We start from the raw sequence: 22,899 nt of genomic DNA, 5'->3' as shown, positions 1-22,899 counted from the left end.
GTACTATAGTACAGGGATTATTTGGAAAATCACCCAAAATATAGATTTTTAAAATTATGTTATTGCTATATGAGCACGGATATTGTCCTATTACATCTTATGGTGTCATAGGATTGACTTACGATCATTGAAGAACTTATATAAATATGATGCATGTTTAAGGTAAATACAAAATGTGAGGAAGAAGCCACAAAAAATATTATAAAATCTTATTTAATATTTTATACACTCTAAACACATATATAGATATACTTTTTACAGCTAAATACATATAAAATAATGGGTCATACTATTAATATACCATCCAGCAGGGTTTTTATGATATTAAATGTCATACACGATGTTATTGTTAGCATGTACATTTTTAAAATCGTAAAAGCTACCAGGCTTGGTTAGTATGACCAGAATAATACACTATGTTATCATATTATCACACAATGCTGTATAATATTGGGTAGTATATCATACAATGTATAACCCACCTAGGGTATAAATACACCTGATTTACTGTAGGTGGGCCTAGAAAAATCTACAAAGTAGCCCAATTGGCTAGTTTCAAATACAAACAGGGTTTTTAACGGGGAGCGGCAGCATAATAATACAGTAATAATATTACTGTATAGTCTCTCTAAAGTAGATATCAAAAAGTAGTACAGTAGTAATTTTAGCTGTCAAAGGGGGAACATGACTTCCCCTGACAAACTTAATTTGTGTAGTATCATTGTATCTTGCAGTACATATTAAATCACATTCTACAACATACCACACTATCTTCATGTTATTGTTTAAGCAATAAAATAAAGTAGAGTATCGATTGTTGAAATAAATTAAAAAACACAAAGGTAACTAAATCAGACATGTACATTATACAGTATTATTACCCAATTAAATGCAATAAAAAAAATTATTTAAAATTGACCAACTCATTTTAACTACAGATTGTGGAAGTAACCAGAACCGTTTAAATACATAGTTGGTGGGATTTAATGAACATTTACAAATGAAATAACAAAGAATGTTAATGGAACAAAGTACTATAGCCATAAGTAGACACATTTCCAAAACAAACATTTAAAAAGACAAAAATCAAAATCATCAATAAACCAAATAATTCAATAAAGATCAAAATCATTAATAAAATCTAACTTTTAAACTTCTATAGTTTAATTTAACAAGGAAACTAATTCTGTTAAACATCACGTATAAAGTAAATATAATAACACTTGGTTACATGATTTGATAAAGCACTTTGTAGAGATAATATCTGCAACAACAAGTAAAGATTCACAGAGAACAAACTAAGAATACACCATACATACTAAAATGTGAATATTGCACATGTTATTTATATCTAAGACAAAACACACAGGCAGGAATAAGGCTTAACTTGTAGATTATTATGGTTATATTTGCTCTTTAATACTTGATTATTTTAGTGTAAAGGTAAAGAATGTTTTAAAGTTTATTATCCTGTAGAAACAAAATTTGTTTAAGATAAGTTTTCTACAACATAATAAATACAAACAAAAAACTGATACATACAGCATATTCTTACTATTTTATAGTACTGGAATTAAAGTAATTTAGTCCTTATAATCATGTTTCAAAAATTTTTAATTTTTATGGCCACATTTTAGGCATTGAGTATTGAAAATTCCTACTCTTGGTTCAGAAAAATGTATTAATATAACAAAATAAATAATAGAGCTAATTTTCATTCCTTACAATTATTATTTGAAATATTTATATTTATATTTATTTATACGAAGGGGCTGTATATCTCGATCACGTATACACATCATTGCTACGAAAAAGTATGACGTCACCTAGAAACAATAACAACAGATTTCCAGGAAGTAGCAGTGGACCGGATCACTTGTGATCAAGCCATCAGACAAGATGGCGAAAGCTAAAGAATGTGAGTAATTTCTTTTGGATTTGTCAAACAAAATTATTTATTTATATTTGTTATTCATTTCTTTTAGATTTAAATAGTTTTATGAACTAATAATATCTATTTATGTTTTTTAACTGAGAAGTAGATTCCTATAATAATCACAGACACTACTACCATTCCAAGGAAGATCATCAGAACTCGATTTTGAACAATTCTGCAGAATAAAAAAATATTGTTTAGTTAATTGTGTGGTAATGATTACATTAATAGGTTTGGTTTCGTAGCAATTTCACCCAAGGTCCACTGAATACTCAGTGCAATAAATTACCAATAACATGAGAAACATTTTTCCCAAGCACAGCATCAATTTGAAAACATTTAAAATGATTACTATTAGTTAGTTGATTCCTTTTAATAACATAAATATAAATTATTACTATTTCTACTAGGCCAAAATCTAAAACAAAAATAGGAGAATGTATAGAAAAATCAGTGATGCATGCAAGTTAAAAAAAAGGCGATTTTACTGGTCATTCTCGATGAGCTAACTCCCACTACTGTTATATAAACAGCAAATAGTTTGATAAGTTATACCTACTGATTATCTGATCAAAACAACCCAGTACAAATACGTCTATAAGGACATTGTCAATGAGGCCTAGGTTTAGTGATTAGTATTTGCTTTTTCTTTGTAAATGTTTTCTTGAATGCTTAATTACCAAAAACACTCTCAGAAACTAGATTTTCTTGGATTTTGGGATGGCTGGCCCATACACTAGCTCCTTGTATATAAAAGAATTATTTATTATTTAACCCTCTATAAAATGTTTAAGCATTACCTTCTTAACATTGCATTTAATACTCTTGAACTCTGACCTATCGTAGAATCCATATCTCTTAACTGAAATTCAAAAAAATTAATGAATTATTAAGGCTCCACTTTTTTTGTATACAGTACAATTTCTTTTATTACCAAATTACATTTTTACTTTATACTGCCTTGTTAGTACAATAAGATACACAGACAATTGTAGAAAAAGGGCATTTCAACTAACCCTTTGACGAGACTTGTTGATTTTCTCTCTATCGCCATGTAAATTATCTAAAATATCTTGACCGATTTGTTCTACAAGGACAAAGAAAATTTGAAATGCAATACTATATATTATTATTAATAGTAGATTTAATCATGGAGAAATAAGTTGAGACTCTATGATTTAACATTGAACGAATGAACAAAACAATTTTTATGTACAAATATTGTCTAGTACAAAGCAATAGTTATAGTATAACAGTAACAGGTGTTGGTTATAAAGTGTTTTATGAATAATAATAAAGTATTTTATTACTAATAACAAAGAACTAATTATTTTCTTTGTCACAAATTGTATCATATAGTTTAGTATATAATAACGCCACTTCATAAGCTTGCTTGTAAGCATCAGGTAGAAGGTTCTAATCCCATCATACAGATTTCTTATCTTTTTAATTACAAAAATGCATTGAGTATCCAATATTAATTATGTCATATTATTTTGTTTACTTATCATTTTAATATTTCAGAATTATTATTTAATACTGTTTCATTTGTTTTTTTTCTCGGATACTTACCGGTTTCTACAGTCATTCTATACCCTGCCTCTAATTTACGACCTGATCTTTCCAACCTCTCTGTATTATCTAATAATCTTGTTCTCTGGAAAAATAAATATTAATATCAATGTAAATGTAAACAAAGGTTACTTTAATGCATCATCATTCCAGTAATAGTTGATAATAATCATGCAGAAAGATGATTACATGATTGATTAATAAGTGATTATGATTTAACCAAATCAAAGTAAATACAGAATTGACGTATAAGATAAGCCTACTCCTCTTGAAAGAATCACATCCGGTTTTGGGCAGAAGGGGGTGGTCTTTAATATACCCACATCAATATGGTAGTGATACGATTGTGATAAGACTAACCTGATCTTCTGAACTTTGTACATCTTCTAATCCAAATAATTCATCTCTTCCAGTTTCTAAATCAGTAAATGCTATCTTAGATCTCCTCTAGCAAAAATGTAAAATTCAAACAATTATAAACAATTTTAAAAATCATGAAAACAGATAATTCATTAAAAAAAATAGATATTATCAGACACAAGAAGAACACTTCTAAGGGACCATGTCAACACTAGTTTCACTCTTTAAAGCTCTTTCTACACTATCAAAATAGTTTGACAAAAAAGTGTGATGTGCCCAAATATGGTATTGATATCATCATTTCCATATTCAGTGATATGGGCAAATTACAATTTTTTTGTCAATCTAGTTTGATAGTGTAGACAGAGGTTTAAAGAGTGAAAATACTTTTGAAAGCTTTATTGGGGGTCTTCATATGCATTCCTTTATTGCAGTAACTAATAAATTTCTACATTGGAACAAATCATACATTATTGCAGTAAAAATAGTAGTTACTGCACAGAAACAATACAAAAGATAATTTTAAAGCTCTATCTACACTATCAAACTTTATGTGACCAAAAAATGTGATGTGCCCATATATGAACATGATGATCACATCACACATAGCTTTATAGTGTAGACAGAGCTTAAGTCTGACCAAAACCATCAAATCTAAATGACGAATACCTTTTCAATACAATCATAATTTTGCAACATTAAGGATTTGCACAATCAACAGTTGTATTTACAATTCAGTATACAGTAAAGTTTGAAGGGTTTCACATTACAATATTTTCCATGTGTGCAAATAAGTCCAGATGGCTATTGTTAGCCAACATCACACCTAATTTGAAAATCTGTATTCTTTATCTTAATACATATTTTCAAAAAAAACAATTTAAAAATAATGATTTAAACATATTCTTTTTAGCAAGCAAGGTAACCATACTGCACAACTAAATATAACTAACTATTTTCTACGATTTTTCACTAGGTAACTACTGTAACATTAATTACTTTATTGTTAGAACGTCATACCTGAATGATAAATACAAAAACAATATTTAACTGAACAAACAAGAGTATTAAACACCTGTATATCTATTTGCACATGTTTTACCATCGTTTAAGTTCAGTTCTGTTGTTGTACTTACAAGGTCTTTTTCTAAACGTGTTAGTTCAGTCTGATAGCTTTTGACACGTGTACTGTATTTCTGGCGATCTTTTGCTGGAATCCCCCTAACTTCTAGGTCCATTTGCTCGAGCTATAAGATTAAGATATAAGATACCATGACACCAAAGTCCCTGTCACCAGGATATTTGTTTAATTAAATTTAATGAGTAATTAAGATGAAATTAATGGCCAGGGACATGCACCTTAAACAAAATCATTACTAGGTATTATTACATTATTGTTAACTTGTTAATGAATAATAATTTATTAATTTTACCAGTTCTTGAGCCTCATCCATCTGTTTTTCAGCTGAATTAACCAAAATTTTTTTTTCATCTGCAAAATAATTAAAGAGGGTCTAATAAATGGTTACCAAAAATAAAAGCTTAAATATGCCCAGTAGGGACTAGGCCTACCTAGGCAACATTATGATCCAAATTTAAATAAATTTGTATTATTGGTCTGTAGGCCTAGGACCAGGAAGGGTAGGCCTGGTTAGACACTCCCCCCCCCCCCCCTATTTTTTACAGTACTTCAGAATCTTCAGATTCTAAAATAATAATATTACTTAAAGATGTATTTTCCCTTGAAACACAAAAAAATGAAGGTCAAAATATTCTAAATTTAAATTGGCCATATCAAAGTAATATTAAAGTTATTCACTTTAAGTCGAAAATTCGAGCCAAAAACAACAAGTTTACGTAATTAACAGGTAAATTAGTTTGATTACATTTCGTCTGGAAAATCGTCGCGAGCGAAAGTAAACAAAGATTTCAAACCACTAGTACGCATTATGCATATGCTAATTAGGATTGTTTACAACTCGTCACAGTTGAGAAGGTATTTTCACACAGATCGTGAGAAAGTTTTATGAAATATGCATACAGAGTAGCCAAACAAGCGCGTTTCATTATGGGATATGTTTTGATCGAAAACTTTGACTGGAAGTCAAAGTTATTTTTTAAACAAAAAAAACGTCTGTATTTCAGTTAAATGATTTTTTTTTTCGACAAATTTTTGGTGAAAGTTAATAACTATTATGAATGATACTTCAAAATGACCCACCTTTTTTGAAATCTTTTATTTTTTTATTTTTTTAAAATTAGTCAAAGGGACAATACATCTTTAATTATACTATTAGCATATTATAGGCCTAACTAGCCTAGGCCCTAGGCCTATTTTTAGTATACAAACTAACTAAATAGAATAGGCCTAAATGTTACATTTCAATGTAGGCCTAGGGCTAGGCCTATCTAGGCTAGGCCTAGCCTTTTAATTAATGTAAAATATTAAATTGATTCAGTCAATGACATAACCAGGCATTACAAACCTTGCACATATTCAGATATCCTGGTATAAGACACGGGAAAGGTCACCCAGGCTAGGCCTAGCTGCTCCGTGCTCTCTGTGTTTGAGAGGCGTCCTAGCTAGCCTCCAACAGGCACAGTGCCCAGTACAGTGGCTTAATACTAGCCTAAATGTACAGGCCTAGGGTAGACCGCATTATTATGGTTATTATCACGAACAATTGAAAACTTACTTCCATGTTTTTTTGGTATATCGTTGATTTTACTTGTTATATCTGCCGATAAAGTGGCAAATTGATGTTCGAACTCCTCCATCGCTGTCATATCTGACATCATTTTGGCTGTTTGATGTTAAAAACTGTTCGCTCTCCCCGCGATCATATCATTCGGGAACACACACGGAGTTAAATTCGGCATACCAAAATGGATTTAAGACATGTTCGACAACTGGGCGCGGCAGAAACATGATTACAATAGTTATTTAATATTTTACACCTTTATAATAAAAAGTTCTAATAAAAAATTGTACTAGATCTGTAGATATATTAAATACTTACTTAACAATACATTTCCCAGAAATGAGACAATCAAGATTAATGAAATGAATGTACGACGACAATGCTCAGATCTGGACCAATAGAGACTATTTATAGGCCTTCTCAATGTAGCCTATTTGGGTGGGATTATAAGTTGCCTATTTTAAAGGGAGACTCCGGGTATTCATTAGTTATATTCTAATATCTTATTGAATATGCATTAGCTGTAAGTAAAAATTAACCTGACTCATCAAGGGGTGTAGGGGCATGTGGCGTAGTGGGTTGGACGTTGGATTACTGATCATGAGATGACTCATGCCGCATTGCTTGTATCCTTAGGCAAAACACTTTACTTACATTTGCCTCTCTCCACCCAGGTGTATAAATGGGTACCGGTTAGATCAAGACACAACCTTGTGCTGATTACTTGCTGCATTATTATGGGAGTGCTATGCTATATGAGAATGAACTATTTGTTAAGCGCCTTTGAGCATGTTTATTCATGAAAAGGGCGCTATATAAATGTGGTATATTATTATTATTATTATCAAAGAATATCACTTACCATAGAGCCGAGCCATCTGTGTAAACTAAAAAAGTGAGGCTAACTTTGAAGAGACAAATTTGGAAGACTGGTATCCTATCAACTCTCAGTGTATCTCAGCAACAGTAATGACACCTACAATAAAGGACATTCACTTATTGTCTAACATAATGATATATCAACAAAAACACAACTGTTCCCAGAGCTGATTAATTTTAATAAACCTTTAAAAGAAACATAAATCATATACATACAAATATAATGATATACAATACTACAGTAACTAAAACTACATTATCATTATTACATTAATAAATATCGCATGTATCATACACATGTTGTTATACAGTAAACTTTCATTTCTTATTAGTACCTATTTCAAATGTACTTCAACAAACATTTTGTATGTATAGTTCTAACATTTATATCCCAGCCCATCTTGCATTCTACCTAAGAATGACTCATTATTTTCACAATGTGCTAAAACTGTCTTTAAAATATTTCAACATGGGCTGTAGCCAACTAGTGATATGTTATATCTCCCATGGCTTTTCATATATAATTTGCAATTTAACTAGATAACATTCAGTTAAAAACCTAGCTTACAATCTTTTCAGGGAAGTGTGAAAGCATCACTTTTTCCTGGTCTATTCTACGGCAAATTTATAGCATTTTTATTTTACCGTACAACCAACATAACAATTTCATTTAAACTGTTATTGACAAAAGTATCAATTGTTTCAGTACTTTCCAAATATGCGTCAACATTCAATTGTGACATAATGCAAGTTAGGAAATAAAATAATTAGTAATACTAATTGATAGTATGGAATTTGTTCACTATTAAAAACACAGCAAATTTACGAGGAAACAGAAATAAAAAAGTGTATTTAAAAATTGCTAATTAACATTACAATAGATAGGTAGTTCCCAAGTCATTGTTTTCAATATTTACAACCCATAACAATACAAAAGATGTTATGTTAACACATAGAACAGTAATTGTTTTTTTGCCTGTGTAATAAAAATCTTGAAACATAAAAACTGAATACATCTAATAGAAATTACACCATTTTTCAAGTTGGGAATACTGTATACATAAATCAATACATTTGTTGTACATTTGTGGTAAAACTTTATATATATTCAATTTCTGTTAATGAATTTTATTCTTCATTCAGTAATTTGAATCATCATCATGCACCATGATAGTTAGTGGTGATGAGGATTGTAAAGCTATGTTTACACTATCAAACTTTATGTGACAAAAAAATGTGATGTGCCTATATATGGTTATATCACTAGCATATTTGGTCATATCACTACCATATTTGGGCACATCACTAGTTTGATAATGTAGACCGAGATTAAGGAACGTGATGTTGTTAACATTGGTTATATTCACCCTTGCAATTTAAAAAATCTCCTACGTAAATGCCACTTGACCTTTGACTTAAGTGAAATACTGACAAAATATCTTAACGTGATTCGGTGAATATAGCAACATCATTTAAAGCAAGTCCATATTTTCAATGAACTTTATGCAAATGTTGGACTTATTTTTGCACTGCAGTCCTACTCACCACACCAAACCAGCTTATCTTACCACTTTACAAATGGAATATAATGATACCTAAAAACATCACATAATAACCTCTTATATATACATGTTAATAATCACTTCAAAATATTATTAAAATATGATTGCACTGGTCTTATAGAATCTTATGCATCATCAATCAAAAAATAAATATTAATAATTCTAATAATCTGACAATATACACAAACAAATATTTAAGTAATAAATTTACCATTCACTGTATTGTAAAGTTAAAAATGTTGATGTGATGGGCGCGGTATATAAAAGAAATATGTTTAGAGTTCAGATTGGTAATCTTTGTAAATTTACACTACATGTAAATATTAACACATATCTCCACTCTTTCAAGGCCATAGCGAGATGTTAAAAACAGACGAGACAAAAATGCTTTAAATATAATTATTAATATAAAATATGACGATCTCTACTGGGGAATTTGGATGGGTAGTGAAAATGAACAAGCCCCTTGTTTTCTCTCATGCTGGCTATGGCCCTGTCTTTAAATAAGTTTGTAATATAGAGCAATTAAATATGGCCAATGAACAACAACCTTTGGTACCAAAAATATGTTATCATATCTTCTGACTCGTGAACAAAAATAGTTGTGGAATGTAACCCCATCAAATGTTATATTTACACAACAAATAAACATTTCTAATGCACAGTAGTAACAATGAGTGAATGTACTGTTAACTGCTTTTAAAAAATAAAACTTTACTTAGAGTAGCTTTTTGACATAAACTGGAAATTGTAATAATATTATAAAATGATATACTGTACATGTGCTGATAATTACATACATAGCTGGTATTTCAAATCTCATGGGATCTGAAATAACAGCTAAAAAGATACAATTTAGAAATTTGAATTTTAGGGAAAAAATAAATATTTCCTTTTCATGATTTATATCAATATAATATTTCATTCACATGCCTTTGCATAATATATAAACAGTCATGAAAGAAGCAAAATATGAATGAATGTAGTAGGTCATATCTAATACCCCTTTTCACATCTGCAAAATGTAACAACTTGTAACCAGGTTTGCATAGTGTGAAGACAATTTTCTTGGTTTTTTTTTCACACCAACAAGAGGCCTGTGTTTTTGTTCCGAGATGTTCTGAGTTCTTACTGCGCGCGCATGTATTGCTCTGGTATTAACTGACCAATCATAGCAATTAAATAGCGCGCAACTATTCTTTTTCTCCCGAGATCATGTATGAAAACATGTAATAAGTCAGGAGATCAAACCTGATTACAACTTGTTTCAAGTTGTAACAATTTTTAGAGATGTGAAAAGGGTATTAGACTTTGAAAGTATCTCATCTCTTGAAATTAAAGAATACCTTAAATAAATAATATTAATTAATATAGGTAATAATAATTATCAGTAAGACATATCATATAACTACTCTTATTTATCAGATGTACAATAAACAAATGCATGTGGTAAAGCATATGGATAAATAAGTTGACATCAATAACTGAATTACAGTAGATCCGCTATGAAGAGGATGCCTGCAGGACCAAACAAAGTGTCCCCTGAATAGGTGTTGGCAGTAGTGTTGAAACAAAGACAACATAGATTGCCTGTTCGTTTCATAGGAAAGTGTCCACTGAGTGTCTCAAACAGGGTAAGTTTCAATGTGCGTAAGCGTGGTTCCCACTTGGAAGCAATGCAAGGACCTAGACACAACGCAAGCAAGTTGACAAATGACAAGGGACAATTCAAATAATCCATCGTTTGTGATTGGTCAACCTTACATTACGTTGTGGTGTTGCGTCTCTAGTTGGAAACAAGCATTATAATACATATCCTCATTCAAGTTTAAACATTTGTAGTGAGTATTCATAAATTGTGAGGGAGTGGAGTATGTGTGTGCCATCTTTATGACAACACTTGTCATATTGCATAATTAGATAATCCTAGGCACAACATAATTCTAACCGCAGGACCAATAATCTTAAGGAGAAAGTTGACGTTATCCCCATATGCATGTATAATAATTAATATAAACAAGATTTTAAATGCAATAAAAGATACTATTCAATGATAGTGTATTATCTATTATTTTCCATATAGCTGTTGAACTTTGTGCAGCTTGGTGTTGTCTTACTTTGTGCTTGCTCATAAAGTTTCCTATCTCCGAAATATCTGGCTTTTGACATTAATCCTTCCCCTGGAAAAACAAAACATAAAATTATCACAATACATTAGGCAGTTCTCAAAAACATGTTGGGCAGAGTGGCAAAGTCAGGGTGCTATTTATAAAAACCTTCTCCTCTACCATTGTTCTGGAACAGGTACAGTCTAGTGTACATTTCTCGCTTTAAAGAACCCAGTGCATTTTAAAAAAAAAGAGAAGGGGCTAGTTCGGTGTATTGGTTCATATCGATCCCTGTCTTTCATAGAAATAAATCATGAAAAATGGTGGACCAGGTTGTTAGCCTGGTGTGGTTTTCACTAGGTAACACAAGGTTAGAAATATATCAAGGCAAATGGTGGACCAGGTTGTTAGTCTGGTATGGTTTTCACTAGGTAACACCAGACTAGGAATCTATCAAGGCAAGTGGTGGACCAGGTTGTTAGGCTGGTATGGTTTTCACTAGGTAACACCAGACTAGGAATCTATCAAGGCAAGTGGTGGACCAGGTTGTTAGCCTGGTGTGGTTTTCACTAGGTAACACCAGGCTAGACATATATTAAGGTAAGTGGTGGACCAGGTTGTTAGCCTGGTGTGGTTTTCACTAGGTAACACCAGGCTAGACATATATTAAGGTAAGTGGTGGACCAGGTTGTTAGTCTGGTGTGGTTTTCACTAGGTAACACAAGGCTAGACATATATCAAGGCAAGTGGTGGACCAGGTTGTTAGGCTGGTATGGTTTTCACTAGGTAACACAAGGCTAGACATATATCAAGGCAAGTGGTGGACCAGGTTGTTAGCCTGGTATGGTTTTCACTACGTAACACAAGGTTAGAAATATATCAAGGCAAGTGGTGGACCAGGTTGTTAGTCTGGTGTGGTTTTCACTAGGTAACACCAGCCAGACATATATCAAGGCAAGTGGTAGACCAGGTTGTTAGCCTGGTGTGGTTTTCACTAGGTAACACAAGACTAGAAATATATCAAGGCAAGTGGTGGACCAGGTTGTTAGTCTGGTGTGGTTTTCACTAGGTAACACAAGGTTAGAAATATATCAAGGCAAAAGGTGGACCAGGTTGGTTCTCAACTAGAAAACTGCATAAATAATTGGCAAATATAAGCAAATATACACATACTGTGAGACTTTTCTCGTATACACGCAGTCCGTAGATTCTGCAGAAAGTGTTCTTCAACAGACCTCTCAACATGATGAATACGCCCTGAGTATGTTTTAGAAAAATCCTCCTACAGATAGAAAATATAAATTGACCAATTTTACTATAAACCATAAATGATGATGTTTGTTTCCTAACTCAATTCTAAGCAAAGGGTGTCCATACAAACATTTATTATAGTTTTTTTCTATTAATTTATGCAACAAAATTATTATACTATGTTCTTTGTTATTTATATCACTTACATCACTAACTTGATCTTAAATTTATTTTCATAAAATTAACCACATATTTCATTAATTAATGAAATCAATGCTACAATCAATTACACATTTTTTGTTGTTGAGCAATTGAAAACAGGAAAATCTTTAGCATACTCTGCCAATAAGAATAGCATTTGGCAGGATACATGCCATTGTCAATTGGAATTACATATTATAATTGCATAAACAGTTACAAATTTTTACAAAAAATCCGTCCATTGAAGATTTACAATTAAATATTCTTTATTTATTAATCAAGATTACTTAATTTTATTGAATATAACATTGGTACTTCGTTCCATAACAATATTGAAACATGTCAAATAAAAACAATTCAATAAAAATTAAATAGTTTAAATATTGTTTACCTTAACATAATAAGTAACTTCAATGTCAGCAGTTTTACGCCTCATTGAGTATGGACTGTGAAAAAAAAGTAAAATGTAACAATTTTAAAATTTTATTTTCTAGCTAAACGTTTAGGCTAGGTAACTATATACTTTAATAGCCCATATACTATTTTTCTGGATGGGGAAAACATAGCTTAAAAATAGGTTAAATGTACATTATTTAGTACATTTTGCATAGTTTTGTTATTCGAGCTTGGTGGCCACAAATTAGAAAATTAAAATACATTCAATATACAGTGTGGTTGTTAATAACCTTCTAAAATATCAAATTATTATTAGCATTACTTACCCATGTCTTGTTAAACTGTATGGACTGTCATTGAGAAAATTTGCAGACAACAGAGACATTAACACTAACACCAAAATGGGCAAAACTTGTGTAAGAACACCATACTGTGTCTGAAACAAATACATGGTAAGGTAAATAACAATCAATTAATTTTTATCAATTCAATACGAGTTGACATATATATAAGTGAACTTTCTTAAGTCCTGTTTTCAGCAAATGACCCATAAATATAGTTGTATTATTCAGGACTTACATCTGAATGACCTGTTCTCCTTGTATGCCTTTCAAATTGTCGACCATTAGAATATACACGTACGTTACCATTTGGAAATCCTCCACCAAAAAACATATTAAATAGATCATCAGGTGAAAAGTCCTCTGAAAATCAAATAATTAATGAATTTATGTAAATATTTTGTAAAACCTCTTTTAACCAATGAGGGGCAACATATGTTTTAACACTATAATAAGGGGACACTGCATTTAAATTTAAATTAGTGTCATGCTACAGAATACTTAAACTGATTTACAGATTTTAAACTTACCATCAAAACCCCTTGCATCATAGTAAAACCCATTGTGACTATGACGTGTCCTCCGGGAAACGTTTTGCGTTTCTTCTCCATATAAGTCATATTTTTTTCGTTTTTCTGGATCACGGAGTACAGCAAATGCTTTTCCAATCACTAAAGAAAACATAAAAACCAGTTTTACTGCAGTACCAACTGTATGTACAGTTTTTCTTTATACTGTATATTATATAATTGTTAATGTTTCCAGACTAAGAGTAAAGGATTAAACAACCACACAGTTGTAAACTGGATCACAATACTATGTAAATCACAACGCATGATGAAAATTGTTTCCCTTGCTGAGTGACTTAGTAAATTGTACATTATGTAAGTTTAGTACCATGCTGACATAGACATAATTACACAAGAATAAGCTTACACTCCTCCACCATAAAAAGGAAAGAAAGTTGACCAACTACAATTGATTCATTGAAAAACATCTCTCAATTTCAGACCTAAATCAAATTCTGAAATGGCAGTATAATTACCTTTAAATGCCTCATCAGCACCAGGTGCATAGTTCTTATCAGGGTGAAACTTTAATGCTAACTTTCTATATGCTTTTTTTATTTCCATTTCTTCTGCATCTTGTGCAACACCAAGTATTTCATAAAAATTACTACATTTTTTAATTCTATAAGAAAACAAATTATTATTGGTACTATCATAGCTTCAAAGTACTTTTATTTTATTTTTTACATCATTAAAGCCTTATTATCCTACAGTAATATGTTGTTATCAAGTTAGGTTGCAAACTACAGTACTAGCTCTTTTATGTTTTGTCCACTAGCTTTCATTTCCATTTAAGGCCAATTTACACAGACGAGCGGTAATGGTAATACAAATATAGAATCTATGTTATTTCTTATGACCATTTATACACAGCGCAGAGCAGACAAGCAGTTTTGTCAGGATAGATACAGATTCTAAGTGGGACAAGCTACGCGTTTTTTTTGCTTACCGTTACCGCTCGTCTGTGTAAATTGACCTTTATGCTTTAAATAATCATTGTCATCACAATCTTGAAACATTTTTTTCTAAGTCCGTAAGCATACTAATCATCTAAATTGTTTGTTCTTAATCTTATTCAGAAATGGAAATAAATATTATGCTCACCACTCAATCCATTTATCTATTTTAATAAAATGTAATCATTAACATATATACTTTTATAGCACATATTTCTATAACATTTTATGTTAGTGGTGAAGTGGTGCTTCTATCAATCATCATAATAATAATAAATGAAAACTTGTATAGCGCCGGTGTCCCCCACCCATGTGAAGCTCATACCTATTTACACCTTCTGTCTGCTCCTTTGTATACGTCTTCTCCCCTGAAAACATTCTCTGTCTTTGTCTCGTCGTACTTTGTGATTCTTCTTGTGTGTGGTTTGCATCTGTTTCTTCTTCTTCTGTCTGTGTCCATCCATTTGGTGTTTCTTCTTTTGCTTTATTTATTAAATCATCAAGATCAACCAATAATTCTGTGAAAGTAAAAAGTACATACATACGCTGTAATTTAAGTGATTTCTATTGTTTTCCAAATTAACAGAAAACCAGCCGCCCGTGTGGGGTGGGTCGTGTTACATATTTCTGTAAGATTTTGTTATTGCTGGTAAATAATGAAGTCTATTTCATTTGACTAAATAATAATATACATTACTTAAGTTAAGTGATACTAATTTTAATAATGTAGTCTGACAAATGTTAAAATCTATTTTATCACATGACCTGACCGGCTGGATCTAGCCACTAAAAAAATATTTTTTTATTTACATTTATTTAATATAAAACCAACTCTGTGCTCTGTACTGTGAGACTAGGCCTAGTAGTACTATAGTAGTATTTAGTATCAGTGATTAGAATAAATTTATTTGGTTTAAGTCTAGAAAAATAAAACAAAAATCAAGCATAAAGTAGTCACTTCCTATGATTCAAACTTGGTCGGACCTAGGCCTAGTAGGCCAACTCCATCGGCATACCCAAACCTCAACGATGCGGGCAGACAAGCCTGACGAGCAGAAAAGTACTGTAGTTCGTTAGACGCAAGTAAGGCTTAGAAAACTGATAAATACTCACGTTTTGCTTCATCTGATTCATAAAGCTTTTCTGCTTTAAGAAGAAATTTTCTAGCCCTTTCATAATCCCCCTCTTTTATATAATTTTTAGACCTTTGTAAGCAAATTTCACTTTGCTCTTTATTCATGTTGATTTTATAATACGATGACGGAATAAAGAATCACGCCCTCAAGATTTTTTTAGCGCATGCGCAATTTCTCATTATGTATTGTTTACACAATTTTCTTAATCACCAGCCTCTGTCATGATCATCTTCAATTTTATTCTCTTCTCATATTATTGGTGCATTTATAACCAGAGTTTGTTCTGTCGTGTCTCTGATCCTCCTTGATCAATAATAATGTCAAGTAGCCTACAAACTCCGTTAACATATTTAAAAATTTCGGTTACTACCATGGAGTTGGATTTTAGAAACGGTCTGTTGCCGTGAGATGTGCAAAAAGTCACATTTGTGCAAACATTTTGCCCTCAAATGTGCAAACAACACCATTTGTGCACACATGTGCAAATCTGTATACATTCTAATTCACTTATAACATCACGCCGTTATATGTAAAAACGATCTTTGACGTGTGCAAAGGAAATTCTAAACGGTGCAAATCCTTTTTTAAGAAAAATCAGTTTAATCAACATCAAGAAAATCTTTTCTCAATTTTAATAACATGTTAATCTTTTACTTGCATTTTTTATGCGTAACAGATTATACTTTGCTTTTATCAAATACATTTAATGTAGGCCTAACTCATTTCATTATATTGTACATTTTATTTAAAATAAGAGAACCGTGTGGAAGTACTGTCATCTACAGCTATCACGTGTAGGCCTACGTACCAGTCTTCATCCCGGAACATCTTTGTGGTTTTTTTTTAACAAAACAGATTATTTCAGCCTGTAGAGGCTATAGGCCTATATCAAAAACATTATGTTGGAAAAACCCGTGGATATTTAGAATTAGGTTATCACTTTATTTTAAACTAAACTGATTTTAGTTGAAGGAAATGAGTTGAACATTTGTATAATTTTGTTTCTACATTAACGTTGGGTGTTTACATGTACATATTATTATAGTGGATTATGAATTTCTACAGATTTGTACATTAAGGGTTTGCACAATTTTGGTTGTTTGCACATTGAGTGCAAAATGTTTTGCACAAATGTAACTTTTTCACATTTCACGGCTTTCAAGGCCTATTGCGCAATAAATGTTCAAATAACACCGTGACATTAAATGTATCAGTAAAAATATATCATATAAAAATGGGGAACTTTTGGAAAGATTTTTAGTTTAGGCCTAAACCGCTTTTAAATTTCTATTCCATTGGGGTTTTTTTTAATATTATTATTATCATTACTATTATTCATTATTTATAAAGCGCCTTTCGAGATGATCAAAGAGCTACAGATTAACAGAAACAACAATAAACAAATCATTATAAGATACAAATAAATTTTTAGCAATTAAAAGTCATTAACATGGCCCTGTCGCACATACAAATAAAAAAAAACCGCAAGGGTGACTGGTGTAATTAACTTGGGTGTTCATTTTGTATCCATCATCTCTTGTCCAGTGCATTTGTTTATTTATGGGTATACATTTATTTATGAATAACTCACATTCATTCAATCAAAACAGCCACTAGTGAATTATACCACGCATTGATAATTAATACAATTGCTTTTTTTATTTTTAAATAAATAGGGCATCTCGCATCCGATGAATTTTATCGTGATGATCATCCATGTATGGATAATATTTATTATTATGTCTAAAAGTAAAAATAGACGCTGAATAATCTATAAATAGATGGGCCTTAATTGAGGAAAACAACTCACAACTGTTTAGATCAGCTTACGAGTTTCGTTTCCTCCTAATTAAAACACTGTATTTTCATTGGATTGACAACAAAGCAAAGCATTTAATTAAAACATAATCAAAATAATTTTGTCAAGTTAAGCGGTAATAGATGTAGGAAAATCCATTTTATAATCAGGGATTTTGTATTGTACATTCCTTGCTGCTCATGTGCATAACAGGCCTACTAACACAGGCCTCTGAAAATATTTAATAAAGTAATCAATTCTTCTTTACTTAAATTTATTGTCAATAACTATAATTTCTTAATCTAAAAAAAAATCTATCAAACATCATAAATACCAACAAGTATAATAACTTTCGTACCTTTTAACAATGGATGCCATACACCGCATTACAATGAAAGTGGATATGATTGGATCATTACTTGTTTGTTAGAACTTTGGGAATTTCCAATTCGTCATATAGGCCAATTACAATGAAACTACAAACTGCAAACACCATTTATCTGTTTAGGCCTATACATGGTATTCGCAACATTAAATCCCATTCTATTTCTCTAATTCAGTTATTTTTGGTAAGTTGTTTTAAAGTTATATTTTCAAAAAGGTATTGTGTTTTGTTCATTAGTTTTAATTCAAATTATCTATTAAACATTTTTACAGAAAATATTGTTTTTAATATAAAGATTTAAAATATCATAAAGCGCCGCGCTGTTATAGAAAAACATTTATTAAACATTTTGATGATCTGACTTTATCATTAGAAAATGATGTGTGTTATAATAAATAGACAGATTCATTGTCATCACCAACCAATTCTCTCATTAGCAGCTGTAAAAAACAAGGCCATATACATGGCTGCAGGCGCGTGCTCAAATTTAAGTTAGTGTTTACCGACCAACCGACCGACCGACATAATGAGCTGTAGAGACTAAAAATGTGCATACATTTCATTTTATTTCCACACAACTTTAAAGTTGTCTCTCCTATTAAATTGTGCGACGAGTGCATTGTGTGACGATGATCATTCATAATATCAACCAACGTCCAAATCGGCTACCCTAATTTTGGAAATAGGTCTCTACTAATCCATTTTTGTGTACTTTATAACTGTAAACTACAATCCATGATAAAATAACGGGTTCAGAATCGGATGAATAATTCTACCTGACATTTTTTGTCTAAAATATTTGTTATGCCTAAATGTAAAAAAAAATGCAATAGGCCTATATACGATATCTATATCTTTATAGTTATTACGAGAATACGATTAAAAAACAAATGATTTCTTGGCCTGCAAAGCCATGCGACATTTATTGTTTAACAAACTTTGGCAAAAAGACCCGCCGATGTATCTATAATATCCACTTGCACTGATGAAGGGCCTAAGTGTTGCCCAAAGGCTCTGATAATTTGTTTACTTATCATTTTGTTGATTTACTTCTCCATTGAAATCCAAGCACTGATACCCACAGCATTGTCATTTTTTCAGTAATTTGTCCTTGGATTTATACTTATAATATCCAAGAGTTTTATATCATCGTATTCGGAAATGCAGCTGATTTTTTCAGATCATTGCGATTGACAAAATAGAAGTATTTTTATAAAAAGTCTGTGCTTTATACCAAATCACGTTAAGTTTAAAAATCATTTTAGATTTTTATTTATTTATTAGGTCTACCAGGACCTAGGTCTAATATTTCCATTTTGCATGGTCCTAGACTTCTATTGATTCATTTCACTTCTACAGAATTTTCGATAGGCCTATTAATACAGGTAGTAGTTCGATTTTATTGTACAGTAAAATCTCTGGGAAATTCCAAGTTCTTCTAAAAATAGGCAAACAACTGAACGACATAAATGTATTGTAGAATAATGCGGGTGAGCAAGTACAGTACATTACGGAAAGTGTGACGCTTACCACCTGCTGGACTGCAATCTTTTTTGTTCAATAATCTAAAATGAATTTGTGGTTTTTGGTCAAATCCAGTCATTGCAACAAACGTTGCGAGCACGAGACACATTTTAATACTACATTTAAGGCAGAGAATATCTATATATTTAGCTAATTTTGCATGATAATGACCGGTTTTATATTTCATATAGTGTTTTGCTGCGTTTTATTAGAACTGTACTGCTAATGATATTTCTGTCTGCTGAAGCTATATTTCGTTTTGCTTAGTAGGATGATTGCTATGTCAGCATCATTGCTAATTTAACTCATGCTTTGCTATTTTTGCTTATTCTGCTAAAACTGTTTTATCGCGAGAGTGCTGTTAACTGTTATTTTCTTTTAGCAATGCTTAATTTCTGCTAAATGTTATATATATTACCTTTTCATTGATAGTTATCTCACTTTTTGCCTTCTGGACTACAGCAGATCAACAACTCCTATTAATAAAAGATGTATAAGCGTGATGTTTTTTGACTTTAATAAGTGTATTAATACAATACTAAAACCACATCATCTAATCTAATTTTATATAAATATTGTAATGTAATGATATATAGTTATAATCTTTAAGTTCACCAATTTGCCCTAGAATCGTCCAGTAAGAAATTGACCAGATGTTTTTGTTACGACTATTTACCTCCCTAAAAAAAACAGAACTTTCACATCGTAAAACAATTAGAGATTGACACATGTTTAGGTACAGATTTGACGACCATATCCATCATTGCAATACCTTCAGAAACCCTCCTAAAAAGTATCTGGATCAACCAATAGTTAAGCTCAGAGATGATGTAATGACATATGCTAATCAACATAAGCCGATACCCCAGTTTCAGCAGAGCCCAGACACACCTCACAGACACTTCTTCAAGCAAACACCTACGAAACTTCCTCAGAAGCACATCTACAGAGACACAGCTCGATTACAGCACCATTTATCCTCTGTTCCTGTATACTCCTGTGTATTATCTGGTGATATCCTGTAGTATAATTAAGCACGAATCAGAATAAATAACTCTGATATTGCAACCAAGCGAGTAGAGTCTCAATACAGCTAAAATTCTCGCACATTATATTACAATATTTTCAAACAATAGTAGGCTACAATCTTTATTATATTTAATCATTATATTGCAGAGGTTTGTGCTTTATTACTGACCATGCCCGTTTGTTGTCATTACTTGTCAGTGGCCCTTTACATACATGGATTACTATATTAACAAAACTTACTTACAACACCTACTTACACAGTAATAATGCGAGTTAGTTTTTAGGTATTAGAAAAAAGATTAAAATTAACATAGGCCTACTTTACTGTTGAAGTCGATCTTATAATAATAAATATGGAAAAAATGATATTGCTTTTTATTTACTACTATTTAGTTCATTTTTTTATACAGTATTTACAAATTTGTGCAGAATGTTATCATTTTAACTAAAAATATTTTAATGTAGTATAAAAAGTAAGCCTAGTGCTTGAATTGTACTATAGTCACAGTCATGCTCATCATGGTATATTTGTGCCAAGTTGATAATTATAAATATGGAAAATATGATATTGCAGTTTATCTACTACTATTTAGTTCATTTTTTTGTTTCATTATACACTATGTACAAATTTGTGCAGTATGTTATCATTTTAACTAATATTTTAATTATAGCATACAAAAAAATAAGCCTAGTTCTTGAAATTGTACTAGAGACATGTTCATCATTCTACTGTATATTTGTGCCAAGTTGAAGCATCATGTTCACACTTGATCATGATCAACTTGCTCATGACATTTCCATGGCAGTGTGGTTATTGGCAATCCCCCTCCATCTGACCATCTGCACAAAATATTATGTAATATTATTATATATCTTCATCATCAAAACTCAATTTTCTTTACTATGATTCCTAAATCAATCAACTACACCATATCAAAACCACAACCAAAGAAGGGAAGCCAATTGCTTATTTTGATTTGCTCCATTCATACCATTACCAGTGGTACAGTACTTCATCGGTATCTTGTATCTATAAAATCAAAGAACTGCTTAGCTACAGCCATGTAGCATAGGCTAGATGAAACAGCATATAAAACACTAATCAATTTGTCTGTTATTAATAACTGACGGACGGTGCCGCAGATTAGAATGGTTCCAAAATTAAACATTGCGCTCCCATAAACACTCCAAAGTAAACGATAAGTGTACGGCGCTGCTTTGAAACACTTCCTGTTGTAAAGGTAAAGACCAACGCCTAGGTGAGAATTGAACAGAAGTGCATTTGCAATGCCGAAGTGCCATGTTGGAAAAACTCTGCAAGTAAAACAAAATAGTGTTAATGTTAACAGATTCATTTAGGCAGGCAGATATAAATTTAATATTTTTAAAACACACAGCCTTAAAAGGCTTTTTTTTCTACCGTTATTTATTAGGCCTAGGCCTACCCATATTAATAAATTAATACTAATAGTAGAGTAGGCCGGCCAAGATAGAGCCTCTATTTATTAGAGGGCCATCTCTCTCTGTTAATGTTATGCAGACCGTACCACAATACTAAATAGTCTATAGAGAACAGTTAGTAGCTAGCCTACGACTAGGCCAAGACCCTACTCTAGGCCGAATCACCGCTAGGCCTAGCCTAGTAGGCTTATTTTATTTTAGGCCGCGCCTACTTACGCTGGTAAAAATTCTCTATTAAGTATATGTACAGAAAACGACATGTGGCTAACTACTCCTACGATTGGAAGATAAACATAGTTGATATCATCCAATGTTTCCTTCGTCGGGAAATTCCTGATCGATTTTGGAACAGCCATTTCTGTAGTAGGCCTATCGGATTAGCCAGCTCCCAGCTCTCTCCCCTTCGATATCTCTGGAATATCTCTCTATCGAGAGCTGCTCTGTTTAATTTTATAAATAATACGGCACGCCCTCTACGTTCGGATCAGGTGCCGGGCCGTTTTCGGCCACCTCGACTATACCATTATTATGATAGGGGTGTAGTGTATTATGTTTCATGTAGAGAAGGGGACGTGTCTATGGAATGGGAAGACAATAGTGTTCAGTTATGTAACCTACAGTACAAACTAAAACAAGGAACAATACAGAACAAAACTAGCAAGCATGTACTTTTTATAAGGCATGTTATTATTAGGTACATGTAGGTACTGTGTTACGGAATGCCAAGATTGTG

At 31.7% G+C, this 22,899-nt stretch overlaps 3 protein-coding genes across 3 annotated transcripts; all 3 read right to left on the bottom strand.

Annotated features, from left to right (window-relative positions):
* Positions 1 to 264: 264 nt before the first annotated feature.
* Positions 265 to 6,701, bottom strand: LOC144844600 (vesicle transport through interaction with t-SNAREs homolog 1A-like). The gene is made up of 8 exons (XM_078701579.1): positions 6,565 to 6,701; positions 5,302 to 5,360; positions 5,005 to 5,115; positions 3,869 to 3,955; positions 3,509 to 3,593; positions 2,953 to 3,023; positions 2,737 to 2,798; positions 265 to 2,111 (listed from the first exon to the last, which is right to left on the bottom strand). The coding sequence occupies exons 1-8, from the start codon at positions 6,665 to 6,667 to the stop codon at positions 2,015 to 2,017; spliced, it is 675 nt and encodes a 224-aa protein (XP_078557705.1). The 5' UTR covers positions 6,668 to 6,701; the 3' UTR covers positions 265 to 2,014.
* A 906-nt stretch (positions 6,702 to 7,607) lies between these two features.
* On the bottom strand, positions 7,608 to 16,078 carry LOC144844643 (dnaJ homolog subfamily B member 12-like). The gene is made up of 9 exons (XM_078701649.1): positions 15,947 to 16,078; positions 15,159 to 15,351; positions 14,354 to 14,499; positions 13,839 to 13,979; positions 13,547 to 13,671; positions 13,294 to 13,403; positions 12,963 to 13,017; positions 12,293 to 12,401; positions 7,608 to 11,191 (listed from the first exon to the last, which is right to left on the bottom strand). Exons 1-9 carry the CDS (start codon positions 16,071 to 16,073, stop codon positions 11,073 to 11,075), a joined length of 1,125 nt encoding a protein of 374 aa, XP_078557775.1. The 5' UTR covers positions 16,074 to 16,078; the 3' UTR covers positions 7,608 to 11,072.
* A 5,013-nt stretch (positions 16,079 to 21,091) lies between these two features.
* LOC144845400 (uncharacterized) lies at positions 21,092 to 22,571 on the bottom strand. Its single transcript, XM_078702699.1, has 2 exons — positions 22,383 to 22,571; positions 21,092 to 22,019 (listed from the first exon to the last, which is right to left on the bottom strand). The coding sequence occupies exons 1-2, from the start codon at positions 22,520 to 22,522 to the stop codon at positions 21,719 to 21,721; spliced, it is 441 nt and encodes a 146-aa protein (XP_078558825.1). The 5' UTR covers positions 22,523 to 22,571; the 3' UTR covers positions 21,092 to 21,718.
* Between the last annotated feature and the right edge of the window lie 328 nt (positions 22,572 to 22,899).

Source organism: Antedon bifida, chromosome 6 (assembly GCF_963402885.1).
Source record: "Antedon bifida chromosome 6, ecAntBifi1.1, whole genome shotgun sequence".
NCBI lineage: Eukaryota > Metazoa > Echinodermata > Crinoidea > Comatulida > Antedonidae > Antedon > Antedon bifida.
This window is presented reverse-complemented; position numbering and strand designations above follow the sequence as displayed.